This window comes from Macadamia integrifolia, chromosome 6, assembly GCF_013358625.1.
Source record: "Macadamia integrifolia cultivar HAES 741 chromosome 6, SCU_Mint_v3, whole genome shotgun sequence".
NCBI lineage: Eukaryota > Viridiplantae > Streptophyta > Magnoliopsida > Proteales > Proteaceae > Macadamia > Macadamia integrifolia.
This window is the reverse complement of record NC_056562.1, coordinates 35,613,648-35,623,953: the sequence shown is the minus strand read 5'-3', so window position 1 is coordinate 35,623,953 and position 10,306 is coordinate 35,613,648. Positions and strand designations below refer to the sequence as shown.

General features: G+C 39.6%; 3 protein-coding genes across 3 annotated transcripts in view; 2 read left to right on the top strand and 1 right to left on the bottom strand.

The window, feature by feature from the left end:
* Positions 1–2,273, top strand: part of LOC122081785 (sphingoid long-chain bases kinase 2, mitochondrial) — a 10,669-nt gene extending 8,396 nt beyond the window's left edge. Inside the window, exon 12 of the mRNA XM_042649062.1 lies at positions 1,551–2,273. Within this exon, the coding sequence (XP_042504996.1) occupies positions 1,551–1,680 (130 nt within the window). The 3' untranslated portion in view covers positions 1,681–2,273. The remainder of the gene's footprint in view (positions 1–1,550) is intronic.
* A 1,023-nt stretch (positions 2,274–3,296) lies between these two features.
* Positions 3,297–5,360, top strand: LOC122081786. Its single transcript, XM_042649064.1, has 5 exons — positions 3,297–3,847; positions 4,154–4,308; positions 4,447–4,513; positions 4,698–4,749; positions 4,849–5,360. Exons 1-5 carry the CDS (start codon positions 3,484–3,486, stop codon positions 4,940–4,942), a joined length of 732 nt encoding a protein of 243 aa, XP_042504998.1. The 5' UTR covers positions 3,297–3,483; the 3' UTR covers positions 4,943–5,360.
* Positions 5,361–5,421: 61 nt separating this feature from the next.
* Positions 5,422–7,034, bottom strand: LOC122081784 (protein ROH1-like). Its single transcript, XM_042649061.1, has one exon. It carries the CDS (start codon positions 6,832–6,834, stop codon positions 5,554–5,556), a length of 1,281 nt encoding a protein of 426 aa, XP_042504995.1. The 5' UTR covers positions 6,835–7,034; the 3' UTR covers positions 5,422–5,553.
* Positions 7,035–10,306: the final 3,272 nt, after the last annotated feature.

Here is a 10,306-nt window from a genome sequence, read left to right as displayed (position 1 = left end):
AAAAAAAAAAAAAAAGCCTGGACACCGAAGCAGTGCATTGACAACTATGCAGGTAGTGTTCTGAATTACCAGAGAGCCAAAATTTCTTTCAACTCAAATTGTATGTGGGGCCGTTGCCCTGTACATCTTGAAAACAGTCTCTTCTGTGAAGCAGGGTTGCAAGGCTGCTTACGTTTCCCCTGCCAGAACCTTCAGTAGTGGGAGCCTTGTGCACTGGGTTGATCTTTTTTACCCTAGTCCTGTACATATATTTATTACTTTGCCCTCGACAGACTCAGACTTTGAAAGTGGAAACCAACTCCTAAGCTCGTATACAACTCAAATCCCTCATATCTGGGCTTATAAAATTGGCTCATTACAGTAGAAAACCCAAAAATACTTGGCCCATTCCCCATTACCTATATAACCCACTAGGGACTTAAAGTTGAGTTCATCTTGAAACAATCTTGAACCACAGGTGTGGGTTTGAACCAACCCAAACCAAACTGGAGGAAAAATCTTTTCTTCCTCTTCTTTCTGTTTGAAATCTGTATCATTTGGTATCGTCCTTCCTACTCTGACATTGACATCGATTGAGTTGCCTACCTTCTTTTTCCTTGTTCCGTATTCAGTACCTATTGATGCACACAGGTCTCAGAAATGCTGGCAATGTAAAAGCCGTGCAATTTGAATGATTATCATCCTACTTGTTGTAAGGAAAATTTATAGTGTTACAGTTGTATCAAAAAGAAAGAATGAGAGCTGAGAGGTAGATTCTGTAGATTAGTATTTACAAGACCTAATATGGACAAGCGTTCTTCTTGTACAGTATATTATCCTTGAATTTTGGTGGGATAAATTCCCTAATTTTGGATGTGCTGCTCATGGATCCTTCCGAGGTCAATCCCTTAAAGTCTTCTTTAATCATGTATATGCACAAAAAAAAGGTTCCGAATATGGAAATAGGAAAATTTCTACAGTGCTCCCTTTTGAAATTCTGTTTACAATGAGATTGGAAATTTTTACTGCTCTTGACATGTGATAAACATCTGAAGGAAACAATTCATTGGTAATGTTTTATGGGGCATTTTATTTTTGGTTGTTGCATTTTGCATGCTCATAAGCAGGCTATGTTTGGTTGGACGTAAAGTTAAACTAAAGCAAAATTGAAGCATCTGACAAATACCAACAATAGTTGCATTAAAAAAAGGGCATACCAACAATAATTGCATAATGAGGCCAAATTGATTGGATTTTATCAGAGGAGTATTGCAAATGAGATATTTATCTTAATTTCTTAATTACTATCTAAAGTTACTATTTTCTGCTATGCTATATGTTTTGTCTTTGTAAAATATATGCTTCAAAACTCCTCATCCAACAAGAGGGAGATTTGGTGAATACATCTATATACACTGGTTTTTGAGGACTGTTTAAGTTTTGGAGGCTTAAAGTTTTTTCACTTACTCCAATAGTAAACATGTTTTTTTTCTTTTGTGATTACTGGGCTTTCATGCCAGATATTTGATATCCTTACACTTGCCAGTTATGTCATCCTGTTGCTCTTGCAGTGCACTGACTATTGAAGTGGAGGAAATTATAGGCAGCAATAGCATCTATGTGCAGTCTGATGGGGAACATCTAGAGTTTCTTCCGATGAAGTTTAGCATTTTACCTGCTGCAATTGAGATGCTGTGCTAATTATGTAGATGGGCTTGGTGTTTCCAGAGTGTCTCTTCAATGTGTGGGTGGCTGCTATACTATTTACCATGACAAAGATGAAGGAAAATACAAGAAACTGAACTAAAATGAAAAAGGGCTACATACCAAACAGTTTTCTCGTTCCTGTTTCCCTAGTTCTCTTTTCTTCAGGGGTTCTGGTAGCACCAGCTATGATTTTGAGGCATCCTCACTGACCTATTTTAACTTGGGTCATGGGATCTCAGGTATCAGGAAGATGGGAACCTATGTTTACCCAAGCCTTCAAATAAGGAGCTGTACCCATGTCTTATATATACATCTTGTGAGCCAATAAGAGTGCAAGAAATGGAATATTTTCCACACACACATGTAATCTTTGCCATGTCCAGTTAACAGATAAAGGTACCCACCCCGCAAACTCTATGAAACAAGAGTGAAAAATTGATTACATTTGATCGGACAGGTAGTGGTCTATGACATTACGGACAATGTGAGATTAACAATTTCTTATTTTCTGGTCTTAGACATAATGCAGTAGAGATTGTCAATTGGAAAAGTGAAAAATATATGATTGTGTGTGACACTTATTTTCACTTCCTGGAAGATCCTTGTTGTAGATATGATGATGGTGTAGAACCGTGAATTTTGAAGAGCTAAAACCAGTACATGGTTGGGGACGTGGCTCAACATTGCCTTGTGGAAGAACCTCTGGTCTAATAAAAAAACCATTGATGGGTAAAGCATGGTCAGGGAAGAAATGAAAGGAAAGAGAAGAGGGTATAGAAGTTACTTGTTTAAATTATTGGAAGTGTGTTTTTTGTCCGAGAGATTGGCTCCCGCAACAGCACCCTTGTTTAAGTCTCTCGCTTTCTCTGTATAAAATGGCCTACCTACTACCAATGCTTTATAAATAGAACCAAAAGAGAGCACTAATTGGGTTTCATTTAGGTGTAGGAGACTCTTGGATGGAGAACACTTTCCCCAAGTTATTTTATAAAATAGCGTCAATTATTATAAGATGTGATTGGATACTAAAAATTATGGATTTCATTTGGATTCAATTATGCTTATTGAGATATTTATTAGGATACCATATGAATTGGGTTGAGAGCTTAATAGATAGATTTGTGTTTATATACTGAAGTTCAAATGCTCTTCATATCCTTAAAAATTAAGATAATCGTTTTAACTGAAAAGAAAAGGGTAGAAGTGTGCTAACTGATTTCCTAGCCCATGCACCGGTGCACAAGGGCATCAATAAGGGTTGAGCATTTTGTATTTTGCCTAATTGATACCAATGTGGATTGGCCTTGTCTTGGTAGATCGTATAATTTTGCCACACTGATACCGGAGAACTCCTACTGATATTGGTATTAGTCTCCAACGATACTGATATTGATTCGTATTGGCTGATATGCTAATATAGTAATATTATACAGATGCAGGATTCAATATGGATCAAACCATTGACATGATATTGGACAATTTTACCCCTTATTTTTCTTTTAAAATATTCCATTTTTACCTTTATATCCTTGTTCCGTACCGTGACACCGATACAGGATCCGAACGATCGGCCAGGTGGTCCGATCCGAAACCGATATCTCAAACCATCAAAGAACATCCAAAATTCAGCCACGTGGAAGACTTGCAATAAAGCCTAATTCTTGGGAATCTCTGGCTAGTGGCCAGGATTCGCTCGGCCTTTTTCATTTCGAGCAGAAAACCGCGAAGACTCTGCTCCCGGGAAGTCTCCCGAAGTCCCAACGCCCACCCTCCAACTACCGCCGGTTGTCCCCGGAAATGGTTTCCGTAATATCGTTCAGTTCTGTTAGTCCCCATTTCCACTCCCATCATAGAAGTGTCACTTTCCAACCACCGTCTCGCCTGAAAACCTGTACTTTCCGGTGTAGTGGAAACAACCAAACCACTAGTAATTCTAGTTCATCGACCAAGGCAGCCTCCGAATCTGACAACGTGTTACTTAGACTGGCCTGGTATGGCTCCGAGCTGCTTGGGATTGCAGCGTCGTTTATCCGTTCGCCGTCAAATACTGGAGCTCCCGCCAAAGAGCTTGAGCTTCCGGAAGATGGAGAGGGAGTGGTTGATCGTACCCAAGTTGTCGAAACCATTAAGGACGACTTCCAAAGATCGTATTTTGTTACAGGTTTGGACTTTGTTGATCTCACTGACATGTTTGAATGATTTCTACACCTTCTGAACATAATTTATTTTTTCAATTGAGACCATTTTCTTATTGTTGAGGTGAGTTCACAATTGATTTTGATTTTGTACATTTCTGAGATACATGTAATACTGAAGTTCTGCTAAACCCTAAAGCTTTGTGTTTCGATCTTTTTTGCCTTATGGGTTCATGAATTACCAGTTCTTGCCATCGTTAAAGGTATCTGCAACCAATGTGCAACTACATATGACACTTGTGTTCTAACTGGCAATCTTACACTACTTTCAGGAAATCTGACTCTCGCTGCATATGAAGAAGACTGTGAATTTGCTGATCCAGCAGGTTCCTTCAGAGGGCTTCGACGTTTCAAAAGGAACTGTTCCAATTTTGGTTCCTTAATTGAGAAGTCAAATATGAAACTTATGAAGTGGGAGGACTTTGAGGTGAGTCCAGCACTTCCACCCAGTTTAGCTTTCTAATGCTGTACCAGTTGAACTAAGAAACTAAGCAAATACATGGAGGAGTAGTATTTAGTTATATAATTTGAGAAAACTGGTGATATCAATCGTACACTGCTACAGGATAAGGGAATTGGACATTGGCGTTTCAGTTGCATCTTGTTGTTTCCATGGAGACCCATTCTTTCTGGTATGCTTGGCTCTGCCAATCTGAGTAACTATATCTCATATTAAATTTTCCTTCATTAGCATCATCTTCCTTATTATATGAAGTTGATGCTATGAAACTTCAGTATCACACATTAATTTAGCCCGATCAGATCCCAAACTCACTATTATGTTAATCTCCTTTTGTGTTCATAATTCCTCTACAGCTACCGGATATACAGAGTATTATTTCGACGCTCATTCTGGAAGGGTGTGCAGGTGAAGTTTTGTAGAGATTAGACCAGATGATTCATATTATTTTTCTCTTTTCAATCCGGTTCCCAATAATTCTGATTATCTCTGTTGGTTTTCAATCAGGCATGTAGAGCACTGGAATGTTCCAAAAATGACTCTACTGAAACAAATACTAAAGCCTAGCCGGGGCCTTCGGAGTAAGAAGTCTGCAAATTGAAGGGCTAGGAAAGCTTTCATGAGCTCATGAAGATCTTGTTTATTCATCAGTTTCCAATCATTGAAACAATAAACCGGTTGCTGGAAAGAGAGGAAATAGAAAAAAGAGAAGCAACTGTCTCCATTAAGATTAGCTGACCTCTTTATAGCCTCTGATTTGCTCAATAACCCACAGATCAGAACCATGGAAGAGCATGAGCATCCTGGAAATACGTAAGAAGATAATTTACTCTATATTATGGTGTCGATTGTAGAATTATGTGAGAATGTAGTGCTCATATCTTGCTTGTTTTCAGTCAAAATGTAGATATATAGCCTGTCTGAACTACCCTGATTCTAAAAATTAATTCAGGATTTCTTGATTATGAACAATTTCATCGCGTCCTAAAGATTTAATGGGCGTGGGATTTTGTTTTAAATCTGGTTTCAGATCACTAAAACATGGCCATAGGAAAGTAATGCTTTACCCCTGTTTTGATGATTTTGTTTTCTAGTTTTTTCTTCAGCAATTAAACTATATTGGCATTACGAACAGGAAGATTATACATCAAAAAAGAAAAAAATATTGAATTAAAATTTCGATTGAAGAATTTTCTGTTTTTACCCTTTTGGTTACAAAACCGGTGAGTAATATTTTTCGTTTTGTTCCAAGACATCAAGGATCTCTGTCCTGCTCCTCACGATCCGGTGAAACATTTCTCTGAGTTGCCTCTGTAATGGAAGTAATCCTTCCTCCATCTTCCTACACATCTCCGCCAACTCAGTCACCTGCACACTTATCTCCTCCAATTTCTCCTCTTCCGCCGGGAACTGAATTGAGTCTGCGAACTCTATCAACGATTGGCCGCACTTCTCCAACCTCTGCATCTCATCCAGTAACCCAGTGGATTTCTTCTTCTCCTTCTTCTTCCATTCCTCTGCGATCCTTTCCTGCAAACCAATTATGGGTCCCGCCCAGCTCAGCTGCCTAGGCAGCGCGAAGTGACTCAGGAGTCCGGACCGATCCTGACACGGAATCGTCGCCACCAAGGTCCACGTTACGAACACCAGAACGGTGCTCATGATGAAGACCGGCATGGCCATTCCCGTGGGGTCCGTCCCACGTGGCATCATTAGATTGGAGCACATCGCCTGGATTTGTTTGGAAGCTGACCAGTTCTTCGGAACGCTCCACGAAGTGAACAGCCTGGGAGGTCCGACAGTGCGCTCCTTGGCGGCAGCGACTGCGGCAGCGGCTGCTGCAGCGGCACCTGATCCTCTCCGGCCAAAAGACCATGCCCGATCCGCCGTCCTGCTGCTGACAGCGTCCTTGTCGTCGATAGTCATGGAGGAGAGCAATGAATTCAAAGCCTTCTTGGCGCGCCGAACCTGGCCTTCTCCTAGAGGACTCTGCTTGAGTGCCAAGAGTGCGATCTCGGCCAGCTTCTGCCAATTGCGGATCATCTCGATGCCGTGGGTGATAGCGTTGCAAATGTCGAGGGCTTTGACCGTCCGATCGAGCAATTCAGGGGTAAGGCGATCGAGGGGAGGTTTGCTGATTTGGGAAGCATCGCGACCGAGGAAGATAACAGCCTTGAACTCTGCTTCACAACAGAGGAAGACATCGAGAAGCTTCCGGAGCCAAGCGATGGAAAGGAAGTTGTCGGCATCGTTGGTGGTGGTGGAGGTGGCGGCAGCAGCGTCGGAGGAGGTGGTAGTGGTAGTGGTAGTGGTAGAGGTGGGGGAAGAGGAGAGATCGAGGAAGCGTTCAGAGACATGTTTCTGGAAGAGTTCAGAATCATCTTGGTCAGAGTTTCCTTCCATGGAAATGATTTGGTTTCTGCGGATACTGAGGATCGGGCGGCTTAAAAATGCTAAGTGAACGGAAGAACCCTGGTATTCCGTTGCGGGCATTTTCGCTCTCGACCCTCTTCTATAGGGGAAAGGGATCAGAGGCTATCAGAGGCTATGGACGAGAAGATTGCGAGTCAAAGGAGGAAGAGAAACAGAAACAGAGACAGGGAAGGATGAGACGAAGAATAGCTTTGGCAGTTGTATATGCAGTTGTATATGTGTCTATAGATAGCTTACTTCAGACCTTAATTTTAGTGAAGGAAGAGAGCAGAGACCGTTTCTTCCCCCTCTTTCTTCTCCTGAAAGCTGACTTGGCTCTCAGGTCTCAACAAGTCTCTCTCTCTCTCCTTGGTTGGGTGGGCATTTTGGTAATATTGAACCGATACAGTCTGATACAAAACTAATGTGAACGTCTCGTATCGATATCACACGATTCACGAGTGACCTATAAGGCCTCTACATGTAACCTTGGCCACACCTTTTGATGGCCACGTCAGCCGGCCGGACTGGTGAACGCTGAGTCAAACAGGACAAGAGGTGGTACCTGCCAGATAGACAACGTACCTGGTGGAATCATAGCCAAAATGCGGGTTTGACCCAATCCTCTCCTACAACGCGCTCGCACGTTCCACTTCGCTATCGCATCACTTTCTCGGATTTTTTTCCAGATTTTTTTTTTCTTATTTTCACACGGTTTATCACGGCCGGCCTTCCCACAAGGCGTGATCATGGAACAGTTATTCCATTTTACGGGTCGAGATGATGTCCCATCTAATTTAGATGCCTTTCAGCCAACAACAATAAGAAGTGGGGTGCATATCAAGATTTGATATCATATATTTTGGAAAAATTTCTTGTGAGGGAAGTCACCAAAAACACTGACTAGTAGTGACTTCCATCAAAGCCAACTGGGCTCACATTTCTTCCACCGCCCAGCCTGCGGCTAGGTGCAAATCTCATTGTTCTGATTGAAAAGGTCATGGGTTCCAACATCGTCAAGGTCTACCTATTAAAAAAAAGAAAAAAAAAGAGAAAAATGTCATTGATATATGGGAAAAAATCGTCTGCAATTCCGATCTCGTACAATTCCGTGCAATACCACTTTCAGACGGTGACACGTGTATTGATACCAATACAATGGTCTAGATCTGATTTAAATGCTTCTTCACTGATTTAATGTTTTATTAGTTGTACCAGATCTGGACCATTATATTGGTATCAATACACGTGTCACCGCCTGAAGGTGGTATTGCACGAAATTGTACGAGATCGGAATTGCAGACGATTTCAACCCTTGATATATATGTATATATATATATATATATATATATTTAGAGAAAATGTCACTAATCACGCATTAGTTTTTCAATTTGATGCATATAATGGGCCAGACTTCTTGTGATATCGGTTTGGCTTTGCTCATAGAATATTCATATAAGTGGCAGCTATCTTTATATGTAGATATGTAGAGACGTATTTTAAAATTATACGACGAATCTTAATCAAATTGGATAGTATTATGATATGTGGAGTCTGTTGTACGATGGTAGGTTTAGGATCATCTTATTGATTGGTCTAGTTAGTTTCGATTTTTTAGTGATTTTTAGAAATCAAAATAAATACCAAATTGATATTGTATTATATCAGTTTGATTGATTCAATTGGTATGATCTCATTTTCGACACCCATATGGTTCTTTGTTTATTAGGCTCAGACCGGTCGTATACAAGACAATTTGGATCAAAATTGATGGAGATTGATTTTGTATCTGATTCTAAATTTTTAAACTTGATCACTTGTCCACTAGGTCTAGTAGGAGTTAATGAAAAAAAAAAAAGAAGCTTAATTGTATACAATTTAGATTTTAGTGGGTGAAGATGAACAAGAGAAAACTAATCAATACTTGCATCATTACAATTTTCATATATGTAAGCCTCTTGCATTATTATTGTTTAATTTGTCTTTTAAATATAGGTGATACCTGTTTTATTTCAGTACAACTACAGCCTTCACCGTTTCTAGTCTCTCATCCCCCACCTACCAGTGCATTGGGTGTATTAATTCATAAAAGAGATTATCATATTCTCTTTCTTTTGTTTTGATAACGAGAATATCATATTCTCACAACACAATATGATTAGATGTGAAACATTTAAATCTCTTCTTATGGTTGTATAATAAAAAAAAAAACTTTGTCTGAATTTTTTTTATTCTGTTTGGTTGTAAGGGAAATTGAAGTGATGGGACATGAAGATTTTTAAAGCTAAAAATGAAACTTTTGTAATCATTAGAAAACATGATTATATAATAAACTACTTGTGAACACTTTTTAGATGTAAATTTTATTTTACTTTTCAAATCCAAGTGATTTAAATGGAAAGTAAAATGAAATTTCATAATTAAGTTTGGAATGATTTGGAGTTAATAGTAATTTGTGAGGTAATGATTACAAAAGTTTATTTATTAGGTTTCAAAATTTCACTCTCCTTCCTTTCCCTTCAATTTTCCTTGCAACCAAATGGAACCTTCATTGCAAGGAACAATGGACATTAGGACTCATGAACAATGGTGCATCATTGCACCGATTAGCATTGATATGGCGTCTTAAATTGTGAGCATGTGGTACAACGGTTAAGTTGAACTAATGCAACATGTTGGTCAGAGGTTTGAAACATGGAAACAACCTCTCCTACAGAGTAGAGGCAAAGACTACGTAGACTTGTCCCTCCCAAACCCTACAATGGGGCAATTCACCGCAAGTGGCTCGAAGATTAAACTTCCATCCTCCTTCCATCCCTTTGCTCGGCTATTTACTTTTTTGCTTTGAACTACCTCTCTTCTATCTCCCAATTAGCTAACAATTTCCTTTCACCACTGCTAAAAGCTAACCGGGGAAGAGAGAAGAGATATCAAAATTGATATCTTCTGAAATATTGAGGATGCTGCAGCAGGTTGGTTTCATCTCGTCATGGTGTGAGTGGATCAAGGCTTGTCTATCTACGATTTCATACTCAATCTTATCTACCCCTATGGTGACTTTCTGGGACTAGAGATAATAGACAAGAGTAGCATAGACCATACTGATTCATTTGAATGGCGAACTCCCTCCTGCATTATGTTAATCGGTTCAGGTTTCCATTATCCCAAGAATTAATAAACGTTTTTATGCCAGTTTCGTTTTCATTTTTTTTTCTTTTGTCACTTAACAATTTTTTCGAGCTAATCGTTCTAGGCCCAATTGAGAACGAATCAATTTTGAAAGCCTTTCAAATAAATCTGATGCTGTTGGGCTTGAACCACGGTATCAAGCCTAAATTGTCGGTTTTTCAGCATATCAATTCTAATTGGTATTGATTCTGATTTAAACAGTTCAGATCAGTTTCTATAAATAGGTTCAATTTGTAATTCACACCCTTAATTTATAGGATAGGGGTTTTAATGAGCCGGAGTTGGGTCATACCTGTAAGGCCCATGTTCAAAGAATCGATTAAGTAAGAACACTACCCACCCATATGTGAAACTAGTCCCGGCT